The sequence below is a fragment of the Strix uralensis genome, chromosome 3 (assembly GCF_047716275.1).
Source record: "Strix uralensis isolate ZFMK-TIS-50842 chromosome 3, bStrUra1, whole genome shotgun sequence".
NCBI classification, from domain to species: domain Eukaryota; kingdom Metazoa; phylum Chordata; class Aves; order Strigiformes; family Strigidae; genus Strix; species Strix uralensis.
The window spans coordinates 3802937-3825006 of NC_133974.1; the positions used below are offsets into that span (position 1 = coordinate 3802937).

At 44.2% G+C, this 22070-nt stretch overlaps 1 protein-coding gene across 3 annotated transcripts in view; it reads left to right on the forward strand.

Annotated features, from left to right (window-relative positions):
- Positions 1-22070, forward strand: part of MTMR9 (myotubularin related protein 9) — a 40239-nt gene that overhangs the window by 7860 nt on the left and 10309 nt on the right. Inside the window, exons 4-11 of one of the 3 annotated variants that reach the window (XR_012627991.1) lie at positions 3740-3913; positions 5830-6047; positions 7107-7268; positions 9803-9944; positions 10520-10740; positions 12776-12927; positions 13661-15235; positions 16210-17561. Coding sequence is in view for 1 of the 3 variants with exons in the window: in XM_074861337.1 (XP_074717438.1) it covers positions 3740-3913; positions 5830-6047; positions 7107-7268; positions 9803-9944; positions 10520-10740; positions 12776-12927; positions 13661-13824 (1233 nt within the window). In the remaining 2 variants the exon portion in view is untranslated. Of the gene's footprint in view, positions 1-3739; positions 3914-5829; positions 6048-7106; positions 7269-9802; positions 9945-10519; positions 10741-12775; positions 12928-13660; positions 17562-22070 lie in introns of those variants that run through there. The other 2 variants (XR_012627992.1, XM_074861337.1) reach the window with 2 other exon arrangements.

Here is a 22070-nt window from a genome sequence, read left to right on the forward strand (position 1 = left end):
AAAACAACATCTCCTAGCAATTAAACGTCTTGGGAGGAAGGATAACTTGTTTTAGCCTTTCAGTAATATTTGAGTATCAGTATCTCTAACAAGTACTAGGACAAGAAAAGTAGAAATGTAAGTTAATCCTGCACTGTGTTTAAGAAAATACTTCTGACTACTTTTTTTTTCTTTGGAGTCTTCTCCCTTTCTGTTCAGCTCCCAATCCTTTGCTGCTTCTGGCCTTAACTGGAATTAACTTCTCATTCCTTAAAGTACAGATCTCTTTCTGGAAGAAGTAAATCTTAACTTTGTACTTTCTCTGAGTTTCATGCAGCATACTTATCAGGTGATGTCTGAAGATGAGGTCCACCTCTTCTCCTTCACTGCAGCCCTTGCACCTTCCTGTATCTGCATCTACTGCTGCACATAGTTGAATTGCTGTTACCTCGCTCTTCCAGTTAGTAATGGCAAATTTTTTTTCCAAATTGCGAACGTGCCTCAAGCAAAAGTCAAGAAGAGACTTGTACTGTTGGCTTTTACCGTCATCTGATTGATGTTGGAGTATATTTTAGCAGTCTGAAGCTGGCATTGCAGAGGTTAACTGGATCTCTGCAGAAGCTATGCTACAGAAGACAAATGGTGCTAATTGCTGCTGATCTCTTCCTCCTTCCCATGTGACAGTAAATTATAACTGGATGACACAACAGTATCATCTGTCTCATGTTATAAATGGTGAGGAGAGGAGGTTATAGGCAGAGTTAAATCACCGAAGTGGGAGATGAATCAGGTTGATACTCTTCCATTCCTTTTCATACTAGTGATATCAGTGACAACCAGTCTCAAAAAGCATACCACGGAGTTCTGACTTTGCCTTCCCTACATCCTATGTGGCAGTAAGGTATTTATCAGTTCTATATCCATGCATATTTTTTTCATTGTAAACAAATTGCACGCCAACATATGAAATCTGCTGTAATTTGGCATAGACACCCTAAAAAGCTATAAAAATATCATTGTTGGTACATTAAAAACATGAGCTGTGACCAGCCATCCTCCCTTATGTGATCCAGAACTTTTCATCTCTGCCTATGACGTGATTGCCGGAGGCTCTGTAACTGTATCTGGGAGAACCTCTGCTTTTTATAAAATGTAGATATTCAGAGAAGCTGTTTTGAGGCTAATGAATAATGAAATAAGCTTACAACAGGGACGGTGCAAAACTGTCCAGATAGGCTGCTGAACGCTGGTAGCAATTGCTGTTCCTGATAACAATAATGCACACAGCATGTACCTTTACAAGCATCTTTTTCTTAGGCTGCCACCAAAAGGGACAATTTTGCTGTCTCTTATACCACACATCCCGTGCCTTGGATCTACTGATGATGAATAATGTTGTGAATCAGTTCAGCTTGCTCATCTGATGGGAAGACTTCATTGCAAGAGAACCTTTCTAAATCTATCCTAGTTTTCCATCGGACCAGTGAGTCATTTGTATAACCAGATACCAGTCAGGAGGTGTAAGGCAAGGGGTAGTAAGCCTCTGGAAGAAAGAGGAAAGGAGACCTATTTCTGATCAGAGCTGTGTAATTAATGCATGCTAAACCAACCTTCCTGAATTGACGTGGGTTTTTTGTATTTTGTTACTGCATAATTTAACTGTCATGTTCTGCTCTTACTTTCTGGGATACCTGCTTTATCCCTTTTATATACCTTTATCCCTTTTTTTTTATACCTTTTTGCCTAGCTGAAACTTCGAACGCAAATGAGCAGAGTTTATAGCATCTATATGAGGTCTCTGCCTGCTACAGTGGCGTGCAACTGGTTCCCAGTTTGTACTGAAAACACCTCAGCTGAGGAGTTCCTTAAGGTCTTGTTTGCTTTCTCACACCTGGGTCATGTCAGTGAGTAGGAATTAAATAAAAAAAAAAATCCACCTTGAAAGCAGCTGCCTGTTCCTCTTCAAAAGGTTTTTGTATTTCAACTTCTTTGTGTCTGGAGCTTTCACAGGCAAATTTGACTGCTATTCTACTGATACTTTTAAGAATTTAATGCTGCTGTTAAAATTAAAACATGTTGTAGAGCCTTTTGGGTTATTTTCCCCACCCAAGGCTTCTGCCAGCAGGTTTTGTTGGCTGTGAGGAATACAGGGTAAGGATGCCCTGACTGAAGATGCAGCCCAACCAAGCCACCCTCCTGCTATCACGAACCATGAGCTCAGTTCCCTGCCAAACTTTAGGCAAGGTTCTGCTGTGTGCTATGTGCCCTGAGGGAAAATATATGCCTCATGGCCATTTGATGTACCTGGATGGTGTCCTTAAGGCAGCAGGCAGTGGTGTGGTACCAGCCCAGAAGCGGCAAGCCCTCCATGAAGGCTGGGGTTGTCTGAGGCTGCAGTTAAGACAGTGTCAGCTCTTCCAGCCCGGACTTCAGTAAGTGAGGAGTCCTCGTCAGTGAGGCCACTCATTGACCTTTGGTTTTGCCTAAGATGGAGCCAAGTCCTGTGTCTGGCCCTGGGTATCAGGTAGCCTGAGTGCTCGTGCCAAGTGCCTGCGAGGGTGCAGGGTGCCAATATTCAGCACTTTCCACAAGCGTTTGGCTGTTGGAAGCTGAAAAATTATATAAGAGGAGTTCACGATGAGACCTTTGTGCTTAGATTCTGTGCTGGTTCCAGGAGGTGCTTTTGGAGCTGTAGTGATTTACATAAAGCAAAGCCCATTAAAAAAAACCCAACCAAACAAAAAAAACCCACAAAAAACCAAGCTGGAAATGTTAAATTGCTATTTTAACCTGAAAGCAGCTTCATTGTCTGGAGTTGGTGGATATTCTTGCCTTTCTTGGCCACCTTTGTCTTGTGGATGGTGTTACTAACTCTGCTCTCAGCCCAGAGAGAGGTTTGAGCCTGTGTTACCTGCATTGAAATAAACACTTACTCCTCTAAATCCGCTGATGTAGGAATACACTTCTGTTCTGGGATCTCCCTGAGAGACATACCCTGCTTTTACTTCCTGTGGGATTGAAGCTATCTGCAAATGCAGTAAGCTCTGTTGTAGTGCGTACTGCAGACACACTGTCTGCTGTGTCTGTGAAATAATTAAAAGCCACAATTGCCCTGTTTCTGACCACGTGGGCTTATTTTGTGCTGTTTGAGGATGTGGATAAACCAGATGAGGAACCGTTGTTCAACAAGTCCTGCACCTCAAGAACCAGAGTCACCTGATAACTACTTCTGTGGCTTATGAGCTTTATCTGCACGCTGGGTAATGAGCTCTGGGAGCTGCTGCAACAAGATACTGTGATTGCAGGCAGCACAGAGAGGTGTGAGGGGGGGAAAAATAATCAGTCAACAGACCTATAAATGGATAATAAAAGGACTAGGTGGGGATATACCTTCTAATATCTGTAATACAACATCTGAGAGGTAGGGGATGAGGAGTGCACTGCAGAGAGTGGCCAGGGTTGTTTATTCTTGAATAGCATCTCTTTTGTTATGTTTTTCTTAGAGACAAGGTACTGTGCTGCATTTGATCTAACAAATTAGTTATGCAGTTCCAGGGGATCTGGATTCCTGGATGAGCAAAAGTGATTATGCCAATAGTGACAACTGGCTTTCGTCTGTGGAGCAGAGGGAATAGATCACCAATATTATTCTGTGCATGCTTTATCCTGAATAGGGAAGTGCCTCTTCCCTAGTATGTTATGCTGTAACAGTAGTAATCTGTTTTCTGACCCAAAGCCTATACATTCTGATCTTTTTCAGACAGATGAATGGCGTCTAAGCTGCATCAATAAGGAATTCTCTGTCTGTCCCTCCTACCCTCCGGTTGTCATTGTCCCCAAATCCATCGATGATGAAGCGCTTCGGAAAGTTGCCATGTTTCGCCATGGCAGTCGCTTCCCAGTCCTCAGCTATTATCATAAGAAGAATGGGATGGTAAGTTGCGTTTGAGTAGTGGGTGTACCTGAAGGAAATCTGTGAATCTGTTTCTTTAATGAAAAAACAACTTGTGCTCTAGACTTAATACAGTTCATGAGCCGTTCGCTTGTTTTGTTTTCCAATTTACTAAGCGTATGCAGTGAAACTGGTTTTGGGTCATGGAATGCATAATCTCCATCCTAGAAACAGCTATTAATCGGCTTGTTTGGGAGTGTATGTGGCCTGAGCTTGCTCGCAGCAAGCTTTGTCTTTGTCTGCCAAGGGGCTTCATGCTGAAAGGATGGCAGGAACCACATTGTCCTGTCTCTGGGTGGTGGGCTGTCTCCTTCATGATAGTCACAATGACAGCAAGTGTGCCCAGAGCCAGCACCGCTTCTGCTGTGTAACTGTCGAAGGAGCGATCAGAACAATCTGTTCTCCGAGCCTGTCAGTGTAACATGTTGCAGGAGCACCAAATTCTTGGTGTTGCCCAGACTTTACCACCTTTTGACAAGCCAAAATCTAACTGAGGGACTGATACGCTATGATTAAGACATGTACTTTATGAAATTGCTGAGTGATTCTTTGTATCTCTTGCTGATGTAACCAGTTCTGAGGATGTTGGGATGTCTAACCTGCAGCTTGTAAACTCCATCCAGGCTTCTGAGTCAAATGCTCTGTGTTCTCACCACCTGTTGCCAAGATTTGTAAACCCTGAATTAGAGGACATCTAGTCTGACTTAGTAGTACCTTTGGGGTTTTTTGCTTTGCTTTAAAATCAGCCATCCACCAACTTTGTAACAGTCGTGCTTTCTGCTTTTTCTCAGCTTGACTGAAAACTGTTGAAGGAAGATTTGTTCAATTATCTCTCCTCATTGTGCATGTTTCAAGTGTGAGGAATATAATAACATTTGGTTCGTAGTGCTTGAACTTGTGACAGTAACGCTGTCTGTCACGTTGCTCTTCTGACTCTGAGTTCTCGAGCGTAGTTGGGGTTGCTGACTGGCTGCCCTCATATTTTAGTTATCATTTGAGCTGCTGGGATGCTTTTTGAATTGAAAGGCATTTACTAAAGAGAAATCTCAGCTCATATATCTGTGGACCTGAGGTTTATTAGTCTAGCCACTGGGTAAAACTGTACCTGGGAGGCATCTTTAACACATGAATGACTCGACTGTGTTAAAAACAGAGTTGGAAAGAGACTTCAAGATGACAATCCTGAAAATGTTGGTTTATAAAGGAGCCATCAGCAGGAAGCCAGTTCAATGGCTCACAGAGATGGTACTACAGGAATACTTAAAGGGATAAAGCCTCTAAGAAGACATCTGTAATTTAGAATGTGGAATACATTACATCCCTGCAAGCAATTGCACTTAAAAGAACTGAAGGGTTGGGGCAAGGGAGAACAGCAGCTGTAGGAAGAACTAGGGAGATGTTTCTGTGCAGATCAGGGCATTTACTTGTCTGTGTCCAGGCGTGGTGGATCAAACTTGCAGCAGGTGGAAGTAGGAAGTGCAGTGGGGTGAGAGCTGCACCTACTGCTGTAACTCCACAGAGAAGAGCTGGAGATCCAGGGGGGGCCCGCTTGAATTTTACCCCTGAACTGATGGAGGAAGCTTTTTTAAGGTTGAGCTATCTCACTCCTGTAAGCATTCTTACAGTGACCTGAGTTTTTATGGAAAATGGGAGTATTCTCTGTGAATTTCAGCAGCTGTAGGGAGCCATTCTCCATACTGGTGTTGAGACCCAGTGACCTAAGGCATCAGTTTGCAGTCTGTATTTACAGGCCCCTAAGAAATCCTCCTGTGGAGGGGTGTCCTTTGCATAGTGAGTTTAAACCTCCAGTTCTGGTATTGGAGCTCAAGTGATTGATGACTTTCAATCTTAAGTCTCTACATTTCCAGTGCCTAATTCATGGTTATTTGTCCCCACAGGTCATGATGCGAAGTAGCCAACCTCTTACAGGTACTAATGGAAGACGGTGTAAAGAAGATGAGAAGCTTATTAACGCCACGCTACGGCCTGGCAAGCGTGGCTACATCATTGATACGAGGTCCTTGAATGTTGCCCAGCAGGCCAGGGCCAAAGGAGGAGGCTTTGAACAAGAAGCGCACTATCCCCAGTGGAGGAGGATTCACAAATGCATTGAGAGGTGGGTGAAATCACCCAGGCTCTCCTCTGTGCTTGGCTTTATAGGGTTGCACTGGCAGAGCCCTGCTAGCTCCATAAAGTATTTGCTTCTGTAAGAAATGGCTGTGTACCCTGGTTCCTGTCAACAGGGTCACGTTCCTTTTTTTGGTGAAATCATGGTATGTGAATGATAAAGGTATTTGGCTTTGGAAAGCTCTGTTCCCTTGTTCTGAACAACCTGCTGCAGGTGTCAGACATCAGGCATCTTTTTCCCTGTGCCATCTCTTTCTCTGAGCATCTGTAGCTGCTCTCCAGCCTTCCTGTGTTCCCCTTTGCAACGATGCACAGGAATGAGTAAGTCCCTTGCCAGAAAATTTCTGCAGCTGAGGATCTGTTCTGTGGCAGACATGCTTCTCTTGTGCAGTACTGTTCTCTTGACATCTAGTATTGTTTGGTCATTTGAAAACAAATTACTGAATTAAATAGACTTTTAGTCGGACCTTGTTCAATTGCTCTTAAACCTTAGTTTTGGGGAATCCTTCTACATGGGCATGCAGTAGTGTTACTGGAACTATTGGAAACCAGCTAATCTGGAGCACCTCCCCTGTGAGGACAGGCTGAGAGAGTTGGGGTGGTTCAGCCTGGAGAAGAGAAGGCTCCAGGGAGACCTTAGAGCTGCCTCCCAGGACTGAAAGGGGCTACAGGAAGGAGGGGGAGGCACTCTTGATCACTGGGGAGGGATAGGACAAGGGGTAACGGCTTTAAACTGAAAGAGGGTAGATTTAGATTAGATGTAAGGAAGAAATTCTTCCCTGTGAGGATGGTGAGACACTGGCACAGGTTGCCCAGAGAAGCTGTGGCTGCTCCCTCCCTGGAAGGGTTCAAGGCCAGGTTGGACGGGGCTTTGGGCAAGCTGGGCTAGTGGAAGGTGTCCCTGCCCATGGCAGGGAGGTGGGACTAGATGATCTTTAAGGTTTCTTCCAATCCAAATCATTTTGAGATCAGTGTATTTCTGTAAGCATGTTGTCCTGTTTGCTATGTTACTACTTATGTTTTCAATAATATTTTGCTTTTCCCAAAGGTTTAATATTCTGCAGGAAAGCCTCATCAAACTTGTGGAAGCTTGTAATGACCAGTCGCACAACATGGACCGCTGGCTCAGTAAACTGGAAGCTTCCAACTGGCTGACCCACATCAAGGAGATACTAACTGCAGCTTGTCTAGCTGCTCAGTGTATTGATAGGTAAATCTTTCTCAGAGCGCCAGAGTTTTTCCTTCTCTCGTTACAAATTGCTTGTTAAATCCCTCTATTTCCACTTCAAGTATTAGTAAGTGGCTATGGTGAACTGGCTTGCTTGTACCCGTGCAGGATACTGCTTCATCATCATTAAGGAATGTTCCTCCAGTAAATCATGCTTGCATTTTTGGAAGTACAAGCTTGAGGGAGGAAATCTTGACTAACAATAGGCATTAGATCATCCTGTTAAGGTATATTCCTATGTCTGATGCAACCAGTCAAATTCAGCTAGTTTTATTGAAAGTTTAGGTTAGAGTGTGCCCATCTGAAATACTGTTTGGTAGCCTAGTAAAGTGAGAACACAAAGGGTTTTTTTAAAAGTCTTTTTTTTTTTTTCAGCTGAAAGTTTCCGACACCCCACCTCACTTCCAGAGATTAAAACAATGGTGTTTCCTTTTTTTCCCTAGGAATTGGTCCAGTGCTTTTTCCTCTTGAAATTTTGATCCTCATTGTCCTGTCTAAGCAATCCTGTTCATCCCTTATAAGTGCTTGTGGCCTCTTTTAACCTGACATTTCTTTAATAAATGCTGCTGACTTGGCTAACTTGTCTTCAGACCTCAGGCTGGAGAGCAAAAGCTAGCTGTCAGGTGCCAGGGTTTGTCAGACCAAATGCAGGGGTCTAAATGTGATTTCTTTATGACTCTGAGAGGGGAAAGCCCTTCTCAAAACTCGGGGAAAACGTAGCTTTTTCATACCACCTAGGGAATGTGTTATACTGATACACAAGTAGGCTGAAATGCAGTCTCACTGATAAAACAGCATTACTGCATTAAAATATGAGTTGCTTTGCTTTTTAAAAGCACTGATGGTGCCTGTTTAGTTATTGGCAGTGCCAGAAAAGGAGCGCTCTTGATCAATAGTTTTATCTGTAATTCTTTCCCCCATGTGTATAACGAGAAAGATCAGTGACGAAATTCTTCTGGCATGTTGGGACAGTGGACAATTTCATCATTTTTAACCTCAGCTTTGCTTTTTCTGTTTACTTGGACCTGTGGCAGGCCAGCTCAGCATTGGTGCCTGGCCTGCCTCGTCCAGAGCCTGGAGATCGTAGCTGAGCTCATGAGAATGGTTCAGTTATTGGCCGTGGGGAGGGAATGGCTGGGACAGATCTTGCAGCATCTTAAAGGTCTGGAGCCTGAAAGACAAAAGGTGAAAATAGTGTTATCCTGGTGTGCCCCACTTTTAGGAGTGCATAGACTTGCAGTTGGCTGATCGTGTTTGACTGTTAAGCAGCCTCTTTATTTGCTGTTGCCTGGGGGAGGAAGAGAAAAAGTATCTGAAGATTATCTACACCATAAAGGCACTGGGTTTGTTTTAGACGTAGGACTATAGACAAAGATGTTGCAGTGCTTAAGGTGTAGGTTTTTATGCTTCTCACTTCAAAAAGCAAGTAATGTGTGCAGTGTTACTTGGTAGATTGATCTTTCTTACCCATGCTTTGCTGTTTACCTTGGATCTCTACACAGAAACAAATACAACCTGCAGTTAATTTCCTTTCTAGGTGTAAGGATGTTGGCAGCAGTGAGACATTGGATCAAGGTTTGGGAAGAGTAAGGGGAGTGAGTGCCATTTAATACCATCCAGACCTTCCTTCAGGAGCATATGGATGAGATTTTGATGTTGTAGCCAAATATAATAGGATGGAGAAAAGGGGAGGGAATCAGCTGTTCTGATTCCCCATTGGATTGTGGGGAGTGATAGCACATGGGCCCCAGCAAGGTGCAAAACCTTCCTGCCCCAAACTCTCCAAGCTCCCTCTGCTCCTCACATTGTTCTTGCTGAATCACTTGTGCTGGCTGGTGAGTGAGGAGCCTTCGTGCTTGGCTCTTTGACAAGCTCCCTTGCTTAGCACACTGCTGCCTTTCTGGAGGCCAAGCTCTGCCTTTTATTTCTTTCTTTCTTTCTTTCTCCTGAACTGGCTTTTTGGCTTACTTTTCTTTCAGTAAACCCCAGTTGAGGCCCAAATGCAATTAAGCCCAGGTTTGAGCAAGATTCTCAGAGTATTGTTTTGCAGAGCATCTGGGGGGATGATACGTCTTCACTGCAGTGCCTATGGGAAGATTTTAGAGTACTTTACAAAGCAATAAATGACACAGGCAAATTTTGAGATGGATTTCCACGCTGTAACTAGAAGGGGTACCAGTTCAAAATGGTGAGAACCACAAAAGAGATCTCACTGTGCATTTTCCCTCAGTGTGGCTAAAGGTCTGGATTTCCAGAATGCTTAGCAAGAAACTAAGCCTTAAGTGATGCAGAGCTCTGGTTAGTGTTGGTGAGGATCCAGGTGGAGAAGGTGGTATTGCTTCTGTGTGGGGTGGGGAGAGAAGAAGAAGGGGTAAAGAGCCAGGAAAACCTCAGCGTTGTCAGGGTAGTGACACTGGTGTCCATGGGATGTAATGGCATCTGCTGGGATGCATGCGTCCTTGGGATGTCTTCTGCTCATTCATACTCTTATGCTTTTCCACCTTTTTCTTTCCCAGGGAAGGTGCATCAGTGTTAGTCCATGGGACTGAAGGAACTGATTCCACGCTCCAAGTAACTTCTCTGGCACAGATTATCTTGGATCCCAGGTGCAGGACCATATGTGGCTTTGAATCTCTTGTTGTGAGGGAGTGGCTGCAGGTAAGAAATGCCTATGGACCAAATGGCAGTCTATTCCAGTGACAGTCGTATTGAGAAACAGCCTGAGAAGTAGCAAACAGGTTGGGCCTTGTTGCAGCCCTGCTTAGTGTAAATGGCCTTAGTCTTATGAGCAACATCGTTAACTGAGTTATTTGTACCTCTGGTACTGCACGGGGCCTCTCCCTCTCGTGGTAGTTTTCTTGGTTTTGGGGAACTGCCTGTTTTGTGTGCTCAGGGTGAACATCTCTTTAGAGAACACCATTCAGACTAAACCACAAAACCTTAGTTCTACTCATTGTACTTTTGCAGCTAATATCCTCAGCCTGGTCCTTTGGTGCACCTACACCAAAGTTCTTGGTAAAATTCTCTATCAAATACAGGGCTGCCTGAAAAAGGCAGCAAGGTTGCTCATGGTTGCTAGCAGTTTGTTACTGGATGCTTGATGAAATCACTGTTGTAGAAAAGAGTAGTAACAGCGTAGTTGCATGGGCAGAACTAATGCTAAAGTCGTTTTGCTACACATACTCACATCCCAGTACTTTGTGTGTGATGCTCTCTCTGATTCTTATGTATAGGCTGGTCACCCTTTCCAGCAGCGCTGTGCCCAGTCGGCCTATTCAAATAGCAAGCAGAAATGGGAGGCCCCAGTGTTTCTCCTCTTTTTGGACTGTGTGTGGCAAATCCTTCGTCAGTTCCCTTGCTCTTTTGAATTCAACGAACAGTTCCTCATTATGCTCTTTGAACATGCTTACGCCTCACAGTTTGGGACTTTCCTGGGAAACAATGAAAATGAAAGGTTGGTGAGGATGCTTGCTTTGAACCCTTAAAATACTGGACTGTATCTGACAAAGAAATAAATGTTTCTTGGTTTGAAAAAGGGTGAGGGTGCTCGTGTGGTCTCCCTTAGCACAGGTGAACTTCTCTTGTTGCAGTTATAGTCTGATGCAACGTTAGGGAGCTTGTCCTTCTTAAAGTGAGACAGTGTGACTAAAGAAATTTGCAGCATGGTCAAGGAGTTGCATTAGTCTTCTCCAAGTCTAAACTAATACCTTAGACTGTCTTTTCTGTTTCCCTGTGTGGCCTTGAAAAATCTCCACCCATCACCAGTTTATATAGTCTCTTACACAGAAAGTCTTTCCATAAAAGAATAAACAGCTAGAGTTCAGCGATGACGTGAGTCATAGCTGTGGGAAGCAAACTTGTCCATGCAGGCCTGGAGGAGAAGGTCAAGGCAGTCAGAGGCTGAAGCTGGAAGTTCTGGTTCTTACCTTAACTGTCAGGGAGGAGCATGACTCTGTAGCCTGGTGGTCCTGATGCCCCTAGGAAGAGAAGGCTTTGGGTCTTGCCATTAACTGCTGAAAGTGGAAACCACGGAAGATGTTGTGTCAGAAGGATCTGCCTCACAGCTACACCTTGGCAAAAGCTTTACTTGTTTGGTGTCACAATTAGGTTTGAGGTGGTTTTGGCCATGTAGTACTACTTCACCAGAAGGACCAAAAATCCCTTCAGCCTTAACCTGTGACTTGGAGAAGTGTGATTGGCAATCGGTTCTGAGTGAATGTGCTGACCTCAGATGGATGCTCCTGCAACTTTGAAAGGAAGCAGGACTGCATTTTGCTGGAGTCAACCTTGTCAGGTAGTGATGGGCCTGTGCTGAGCTTACAAGCTTGTGGCCTTTAAGGTAGTTGAGCAGACCAGCACCTAGCTTCTGAATCCCAGCCTGGGTTAGATGCTGTGCTGCACCAGTGGGGCAGCTCTGGGCATGCCCTGAGTAGGGCTGCTGGGAGTACTAAACAGGGTGGAGCCTGGGAGGATGGGAGCCTCCCATGGCAGATGGCAGCTGCCGGAGAGGTTTGGATTCTCTTTTGAACTTGGCAGTTCTGTTCTCAGGACTCCTGACTCCAGTAAGACCACATCTCATGGTCTTCTGCTTAACTGAAGACCACGGAATGAGGAGGAAAGAAAAACAGCTGATATTACAGATAAGGAAAACCATTTAAAACTTCCTGTAAATCTGTCTGCCCTTAAAGTAATATTTGCTTGGAACAGACTTCTGCCTTCTGCAGGGCTTCTGAATTGATCATCTACAAAACCAAAATAGACTTGAAACCAATAAGATGAAATTTGAAAGAACACTGACTGTTACATGTAATACCCTGCCTGTCACATCTGAACATGTCAGCATACGAGCACAGAAAATGTTTGAAGTCCAGTATTAAGCTTGTGCTGCCTGAAGCATTCACAGGGACAGTGAATCTTCTGCCTGGGTGGCAGTTCCATTTGCTAGTGCATGCGGAATGAGGTTTGCCAGAATCTAAGGAATAGAGGCCCCTTTGTAACTCCTGGAGGTGGGTTTGACCCAGGAAAATGCTTTCTGCCACCAGAGGGACCTAATCAGACGTGCCCATTGCACAATTCCAGCAATAATACTGCTTTAATGTGCTCCGATCCTTCCTTGATGCAGACCTACCACACCTCCCAGCTCTGTCTTAACACGAGTTCAGTCCCTTTTAAAACCTGGTAGTCAAACACTCTGGGGAGGTGACTGATTCTTCATCTGGACAGAAGGCAGCTAACTTCCACCTAACTTATAAATGTTATTTCCCTGTCTTTTCTTCGAAACTAATTGTAATTGGCCAGGTTGAGTAACTTGCTTTAGATTTACACCCTGTGCCATGTTGGTGAGAGGTATTGAAGGGATTAGCCTGAGTTGTCTGTGCTAGTAGCACATGGGAAAGCTTGTGGCATTCTAGTCTGCAGGGTTCTGATGAAATAAAATGAGTCTTTACAGTAGAAAAGTGAAAGCTAACTTGTTCTTATGGGTTTGTTAGGTCTAAGCTGAAGCTGCTGCAAAAGACTATGTCCCTGTGGTCCTGGGTGAACAGGTCTGAAGAGCTGAGCAAATTCCAGAATCCTCTTTTTGAGGCCAACAGCCTTGTCATCTGGCCCTCCGTTGCCCCACAGAGCCTGCAGCTCTGGGAAGGTAGGCCAGGCTTGCTTTTTCTGTTACAGGCAATTTTGTGGCTACTTGTAAAGCTTCTTAAGTGTTCAATCCTGTTGTCTCTCTGTTCCACGCTTAGTCTGCCTCAGCTGATGGTGATCTCATTCCATTTGAAATCTGTTCCAAAATATTTTTGGCATGTATCATCCCCAGAGGCATAATGCTTTCTCCTTCTAAGGTTTGGTGACATGCTACTGTTTGCCAGGGAGCCTTCCTAGTACCATTTAACTTTTTAATGCAGTATTTCTGCAGTGATAATGCCTAACCTATAGATGTTCTGCAGGCCTAAGGTTTTTGTTCTATATCAACCAAGACTTCCCTTTCTCCGTCACTCGTGATGTTGGCCAGGAGAATCTGTGTGCAGTAGGTTCCCTGCTGCAGAAACTTTCTCCATCCTATGTATGCTGAAGAGTTAAATTACACTGAAACAAGCAGGCTGTCATGGCAGGGTGGAGACTGATTATGGACTCATCTGATCAAATATGAGAAAAAAGGAGTGAAAACCCCTTGTTTTTTCTTTATGAACCCTGTTTAATAGAATGGTGAACTCAGAGGCGGGGGTGTCCGTATTTCTAAACGCTGTCTAGCGGGGAGGGTAAGGGAAAAAAAAATTCATGAACTGTATACACATTACTTGAGAGCTGTTGGAATGTGAATAACATTTCCTCCTTGTGACATGAAACCCTTCTGACTTGTGCTGTTTCTGGGCTTTCAGGTGTCTTTCTCCGGTGGAACAGGCCTTCCAAGTTCCTAGACGAAGCCCATGAAGAAATGATCAGTATTATAAAATACAACAAGGAACTTCAGGCAAAAGTTAATGCATTGAGAAGGCAGCTAGCAGAGATGGAAACAGATGATAGGATGCAGGAGAACCTGTGAGCTGGCAGGGCTTTGCCTCAGGTCTTTCCTTTTGAGTCCCCTTTTCGTTAAAGACTGAACATGGAAAGTGCATGTATTGCAGAGCCCTCAGTCCTCCCACTGCCAAAACCTTCACTTCACACTATGTACCCCTCTGCTTTTGGGAGGGATTTCTGTTTTGTTTACAGAAGACGTACACAACTGGGCATAGTGTCCTCTCTTGGCAGCTTTTCTGTCTCGAAATTGTGTACAGTGTCAGCAGAAGCTGGAACTCTTACCTCCACTCAACTGTATGGATGACCAGGATGGGCCAAGAGACAGGATGTTTCAAATTTATTTTGGACTTTTTCTGGTTTTGTTGAACTCTCTAAACACTCAGCAGGATTAAAAGTCAAAGTTATGTATAGATAGGTAAAGGCATTTTGTCTGAAAGCACCTTTTCTCTCCAAGAGCAAGTAGGGGAGATTAGTTCTTTAGTTTCGTAGAAAAACTAGAAAACGGTATAATCCAACTACAGGTTCTACCAGTCTATATGATACTCTCAGTAGCCTTCACATATAACACTTGTTTTTTTGTGTTAAACATTGGCTTGGGAGCAGTAAGTTGAATACCAAACCAGAGCAAGAAATTTCAGTGCAATACAGAACTGAAGTAAGGATTCTGCTGCTAATGCTTAAGCCATGATCTTCAGGTGGAATTGTCCCTCATGGACAAATATCTCCTAAGGAATAACAAAGTTTTTTTTGGTTCTACCTGGAAAACAAGAAGGTTAAGTAGTTGCTGGAGGTGTTCACTTGCAAAGCAGTGGCTCAGAGCTGTCCTTCTAACTAGAGCCAAGCTGCCCGCTTGAAAATTCAGACTGCACTGGCTGTTTTTGTACACTTGAACAGGTTCCCAGCATTGCTAGGGTGCAAGAACAGCACTTAATCTACAGCTCAACAAAACACTTTTTGTTCCACCTGGTGTGCTTTTTCCTCTCATGCTCTTACTATACGTTTTGTGAAACATCAAAGGCAGAAGTTGGGAGTTAAGGTGATCTGACACATCAGGTAGCTGCTGCAGATTGAGGCCATCACACTACACAAATGCTAATAGTTCAGGTCGTTTGTAGCTGCTAAAACTGCTTAAATACTTTAGGGATAAAAGTTTTTCCAAGTAACTGTATTTTGTAGCTGATCTTTGTTTCTGTGACTGCAATCTGCTTTTATAAAATCAGAGTTTTTGCTAGAGACTTTTTTTGTTCTCCTTTAAAAAGACAGATAAGAGTGGATCTGGAATACTAACTCCCCTAGGCATTTGTTCAGCTTGATTCCATTGGTAGCTGTACATGACTGAGAAGACTTGAATTAACAACAGTGCATGTGGCTGGGATTATCTGAAAAGGCCCTTGCTGTTAGCCTGTTTCTACTGAAATGAACGGAGGCTGTGTCAGGTCAGTGGTGTTCTCTTTGGGAACTGTTGAGCTTCTGTGACACTTTATGCCGTTTTGCAGTGAAGCTGCCTTTATTTAAAAGCCACTTTGCATAAAGATAGATATATGTGAAAATGCAGGATCTTTAGCTGTCATAGAAGTACCTGGAGAATAATCTGCAAAAATCATGTAACCACTAAAAATATTCTAAGTTCTGTAACCAAGGAAGCTATATAAAATTACATGATAGTGATTAAGTGCTACCTTAATGCCTTCTGCTTCGGTCCTTATTTCCCTAATTATGTTCTTCTTGACTAACCTAAACTTAGTCCTAAAGTCATCTGGCTTAAAAAATAAAAAGATACCTCTTACACCATTGTTCACTTAAGGCAAAAGAATAATTCCCCCTACTTGTAATACCAATTTCGTTTAGAGAGTGACAGTCTTGTTTGCTAAATCAAGTCTGACATGGGGAACGCTTCTCAGGGTGACTGGTGATGGGTACTGCGTAACCGGGGAGGCACAGATTGGCCCTGCCTTCTCCCACCTCCAAACACTGGCTTCTGGAGCTACCTTCTGGGTATATTGCAAATGTAAGGCCTTAAAATTATTGCTCGCCCTTTAAAATTATGTCTGTGGGATCTGCACCTGCCTGGATGTTGTATCCCTATCCAATTCAGAATTTCTACTGTTCCTGTAATCTGAAATACATCATCACTAGCCAGATGGGAAGGATTCAGAAGGCACTATTTTCCCCATAATAGACTATACATAAAACACACTTAAAGGTTATGTAATTTCCTAACATAGTAATTATATATTGAGCTAAATAATAGAGAAGCAAAGAGGTTTTTTTTCTGATCTAATTGCCTGGCTGCTCTAGTCTCTCATGCAAACTGCAGGCATCTGAGGAAATTGGGTAACCAGCTGTGACAGCTAACAAAAGGCAGAAAATTCTCTCTGAGCTGGCATTTCATCCTCGACTTGTATTTCAGGACTGAATCCACCCCCGAGTGCTGTGCGCTTGCCTTGGCTTAGTGGTGGTGTGGATCACAGCCCTCATGTGAAAATGCTGGTGGTGTCCTGAGCAGCCACAGCAGCTCCTTCCCTGATTTCCTTTGCAAACACCAGGAGCTGGAGGCTTAAGTTAACCTGCAAATCATCACCTTCCTGAGACGTACGGTCCTGCAAGGTGTTGCACGTGATGGAGTTGAGATGTGTTGGACCCTTGCAGGTCCTCCTGGGAGAAGACAGTTCGAAGACCTCTTGTGTCAGGCTACTTGTGTGTTCTCTTTTAACCTTTTCATTCCCAGGCTGCAGTCTGGTGGCTACTGGTAGTACACACCGGAGCATGCCAGTGCTTTGCTTACCTGCATTTCCATCATATTTATTTACATATTTAATATTGATGACCAGCTTGCTTGCTCTTAGAAGGGATGTCTGCTGGACCCTGCCATGCAGGCTGCCTGTGTCTTCCTGAGCTGTAAGCACTGTGGCAGTGCCCGGCTCTGGCTCTTCAGTCTGACACTGCCTTACACTCTTGCTGACACCTTTGCTTCTGCTCTTTTGCACATAGATATTTGTGTAATAAGCTGGACACTGAGAGCCCCCTTACCCAAACTCTGGGGTCAGTCAATGCGGACACTCTGCCATTTACCAAAAACAAAAAAAAAAAGGGAAAAGGAACTAACTTGCACAGTTTTCATAAGGGAATATGTACCTTCAATATTTTGATTGTATTGATCTAACTCTTGAATGTGGCGACCGGTTTAAGTGCACTATTGTCCATGTTGCATATGATATAACTTAAATTGCACTGTACAGCATATTGGCGTCTAATGTATGCTTTGCTAAAGCCTTGGAAAGTGCTATCGTGTACAGGTTCCTGTATGAGGGGGAAAATGTCTATACTAGCACTCCCTTTTTTTGTAACTGTGTGACACTGAACAGCACTGTGTGATGTGTGCTACGTATCTGTTAACTAGTACAAAATCTAAATGATGAGTGCACTTCTGTCCAGACATCTGGAATTGCTAATTGGATTTGGCTACTGCATCACTCTTAATTTTTTTTTTTTTAATGAAATAAGTAACAGGGCTGGGAGTTGTGTGCTATTGTTAGATGTATGCTGTATGTGTACAGAATCCCAGCCGCTGTGGTGTTGAATATATTGCAAAAAACCAAAAGTAACGAATCTGAGAAAAACTATCATGGCTTCAATTGCTTAGCCATTTGGAGGGAGAAAAACAGATACAAAGTGGCTGTAAACTTTGCTGTAGATATGTTCTCAACATAGTAGAAATGTCTGTTCAAATTAAAACCTTGAAGACTCTAAAAAGTTCTTTAATTACAGTGTTGAACCTTCTTTATTAGTCCTGCTTTCACTTTCCATTGGACGGATGTGTGTGTGACTTGGATGTAAGCTCTTGCCTGAAACTTTGGTTCTTTTTCAGCTCGTGTGTGTTTTCTTTTACAGCTGAACACACGCTGTGATGGTAGGAGAGGGGTGTTTGTGCTGCAGGGCTGCATGGAAAGGAGCAGGTTGAGACCCTGAGTCTGTTCATGGCTTGCAGAGCTCTGCTCCCATGGTTTGGTCCTTTGACACCAGCTCTGCACGTGATGGATAAACAGTTCAATTGGCTGCGATTTTTTTGCTTGTATTGAACTCTCTAAAGGTAGGAAGGCAGATTTCTTGAAAGGGAGAGTGGTTTGGACTGAAGGAAAACCTTGCAAGTCCATCAGTAGACCTGGGGTCACAGTTACTTATTGTTTTTTGAGGGTGGTGGGGTACTTTGGTGTACTTGCCAGGGGAAGAAGCACAAAAATTCTGTGATCCTGTGAAAAAGGACAAACAGCTCTTGGGAAACAAAGGCTGTGACCCATGGAAACTCCTGGATCTCTCCTGGCTGATGGGTCTGTAGACTGTGAACCGCTGAGCTGTCCGTTTCCCTGCGGCATCATTCGTGGTCTCTGCAACTCCTCTGGAAGGTGAAGGATTTTTGTGGCTTTGGGCATTTCAGCAGACGGAGACTCTGGGTGTGTGTGCTGCCCTGCAGCTTGTGCAGTCCCGTATAACACAGTGAAGGGTGCTGAAGGTTCTGATTGGAAAAGATTGATACTCGGTCCCTATTTGTACAAAATGTTTGCAAAAGTCCCAGCTGAAACAGAGTGGGTGTATTTTAAAATATGTTTAGCCATAATCAGGTAGCCTGATTTGGTTTAAGCTTGCTTTTTGGAGGGAAGAAAATAACTATCTGATCAAGAGTTGAAATTTCTTTTTATTTAACTTTCCTTCTTCTGTTTTTATTTGAGCATGGGGAAGAGGGCATCATTAGTCCAACAGTTTAAAACCAAATACAGGAAGGCTCTGGAATATTTAAAAAGATATAAAGCCATGTGTTGGATTCAAACTAGAGGTGTCACTTATGAAAGCACCGTGCCTCTAAAGAGCTTGTACTGTGCAAACAGGCTGTTCGGGGCAGCTGTAATGGGTTTCTTTAGCCCATATTATCTGCAAAACACAATGTTTTGATTCCATGTGTAGAAACACCTAATGGGAGGGAGTGGAGAAGGCAGAGCAGACTCTGCTTGCTGCCTGGTCTGTGACTCACTTGAACTCTAGCCTGGCTTTCCCAGCCTCCCCTTCTTAAGTCACCTGGCATCGGATCTGTCCCATCTCGCCCCTTTCTAACCTGTTCACCAACTTCGACGAGGCTTTGCAGGGTAGGGAATAGGAGGACGATTACATTCCTACAAGCACCAGGAGAAGTGGCAGCCTGGCAGGGAAACCAAATAACCCCTGCCCAGGGGATGTCCATGAGCTCACCTCATTCAATATTGGGTTCCTCTGACTGGTGGTGGCTGCGCAGCATCCAAATCCCAGTATCTTGTATGTGCTGTCACACAAATAGATCTTGAGGAAGCGAAGCAGGTTGAGGCCATTGGCATTTCTTTTTGAAAACCAGTGTTTTTGTTTAGTGCCATTGTAGGGCTCTCTTCCATGCTGCCAATTTTTCCCCCAAGCAGTGAAGGAAAACAATGAGGAGGAACTATTGTGCATTAAATGTAACTTAAGGATGCTGGACTGTGTTGGATTGCTCACAGTTTCTCCCTCTGTATAAATGTCAAGACAAGCCTGTGGTATTTGTCTTTCAGAGCCAGAGATGAGCCTTTGATGTTCTGTTGCAAGAGCATTGCTGGTGGCTTTAGATCACTTTATCTGATGCTGCAGGTCACGCTAATGGAGGATTTACTCTTAAAGCTCAAAATCTGCTCCCTCAGTATCTTAAACTACTGGCAGACAAGTTGGCCACTACACAGAAGAGAAGAAAACCTGTTTATCATATAAATATTGGGGTTTTAGACAGTTTTTGGTTGCTAATCTAGTCAGCAAAACTTTTGCTTGCGATAAAATAATCAGGGAAAAAGAGACACAAAGTTGCTGTTGAATTTCTATGGGAATTCGCCAGCTTGGTCTCATAAATTCAGTGTTTGCTCCTGCTGCTTTTTAGGGAAAATGTACTTCTGTGCTTGTTTACACAAAATGAGTTGAAGCTCTTTCTTCTTTGTACTGCCATTTACCTTTTAGCCAGGTTTTAAGCATCGTGGGTCGTGGCTGTGCAGGTAAGGCACTCCACGTAAATGCTGAAGGCTTTGATGTGGCTGTGCAGTGTGCGGGAGGGCTGTAGCTCTGCAGATGCGGGATGCCCTAAGACAAAATGTGCATTAAATAGACTGTTTGACTCACTGTGGTAAAATGCGTGTTGTATCAGTCTTAAAGACACTGGGTGTAGTTACTAAAATCGGGTTTGTTACAGCTTGTTGGGTTGTAACAGTTTATAGGAACTGTTATTGTATATAGAGGATCCATTTGGTTCATATCTATATGAACAACGATATTCCCTTCAAACTATAGCATGAAAAATACAGAATACATTGTCTATTTGCTTGGGGATGGGGGTGGGGGGGGGGGGCAGTGACTGCTGCACCCCAACTGTGTAATTTTGAGTACTTAATCTGAGTAGCTAACAGCTGATTCATTACTTGCCAAAGTGTAAAGCAGAAGTTAATGGATTGGATCATTCATGCTGATTTAGAGTAGGCATAATTACAGCCCCTAGCCTTGGAGCTTGCCACAGAATCACAGAATCATCTAGGTTGGAAAGGACCTTGAAGATCATCTAGTCCAACCGTTAACCTAGCACTGACAGATCCCAACTACACCATATCCCTAAGCGCTATGTCAACCCGCCTCTTGAACACCTCCAGGGATGGGGACTCCACCACCTCCCTGGGCAGCCCATTCCAACGCCCAACAACCCCTTCTGCAAAGAAATACTTCCTAATATCCAGTCTAACCCTGTCCTGGCGCAGCTTGAGGCCATTCCCTCTTGTCCTGGCGCGTGTTCCTTGGTTAAAGAGACTCATCCCCCCTCTCTGCACCCTCCTTTCAGGCAGTTGTAGAGGGCCATGAGGTCTCCCCTCAGCCTCCTCTTCTCCAGACTAAACCCCCCCAGTTCCCTCAGCCGCTCCCCATCAGACCTGTGCTCCAGACCCTGCACCAGCTCCGTTGCCCTTCTCTGGACACACTCGAGTCATTCAATGGCCTTTTTGTAGTGAGGGGCCCAAAACTGAACACAGTAATTGAGGTGCGGCCTCACCAGTGCCGAGCACAGGGGTAAGATCCCTTCCCTGTCCCTGCTGGCCACGCTATTGCTGATACAAGCCAGGATATCACTGGCCTTCTTGGCCACCTGGGCACACTGCTGGCTCATGTTCAGCTGGCTATCTCCACAGCTCCAGGAGTTTCTAGCACCTGTTTTGTCAGGCAGTGCTTCATGTACCTGGGATGGCCTAATTTCTGTAGTGGTTCCCATAGTCTGAGCTTGGCAGGTATGTCTGGGATGTAAATCTTCACACGAGGAGCATCTGTGGGAGGAGGTGGATAGTTGTGTCCAGGGGACACCTGTTGGGAAGATGCAGAGTTTGCCCGGTACTGGCTGCACTGGGCACATCCCAGTTGGAATTGGTACCATACAGGGTAATGGTTTTGGGGTTGAAAGGGTGTGGCCTGTGATCACTGTGTGGAGGAAACAAGGCTCTCATCCTTTTGGCAAGGGGCTAGTTCAAAAGTACAAGAGATACAGGAAATTTGCTTCCTGGTGTCTCGTCCCTGACATGAAATAAATTGCTGAGATGCCCGGAAGTGCAACATTTCTACAGGATATTTTTTGGTTTAGCCATTTTCTTTTGGCTTGTAACTCCTTGATGGTATGAAATAAAAATTTTCTTGTCAAAAACTTTCTGGCAGTTATAAGGGTTGTTTCAAAGTTAGCAATAGAACAAGAGGGAACAGCTTTAAACTGCAACAGGGGAGGTTCAGACTGGACATTAGGAGAAAATTTTTCAGAGAAAGAGTGGTCAGAGAGTGGAATAGGCTGCCCAGGGAGGGGGTGGAGTCCCCATCCCTGGGTGTGTTTAAGGGTCGTTTGGATGAGCTGTTGGGGGATGTGGTGTAGGGGAGAACTTTGTAGAGTCGGGCTGAGGGTTGGACTCGATGATCCCAAGGGTCTTTTCCAACCTGAATGATTCTGTGATTCTGTGAAAGTTAAGTTTTTTTGGAGCAGAGAACAGTTTGCCTTTTGTGTACTGTGCTTCATCTCATCAGCTACTATTTTTTTTGTGATGCTTGGAACATCTATGCTACCATGGCCATATCCTCAGTGGTCATGGAATCTTCAAGCCTGTGTTAACCAGTGGATTAGATGTGGTGTAGGAATAACTTTGAGTAAGCACAGTGCTTGGTGCATTGGACTGAGACCTACCTACTTGACCTGATCCTCTTTTCCCTGAAGGC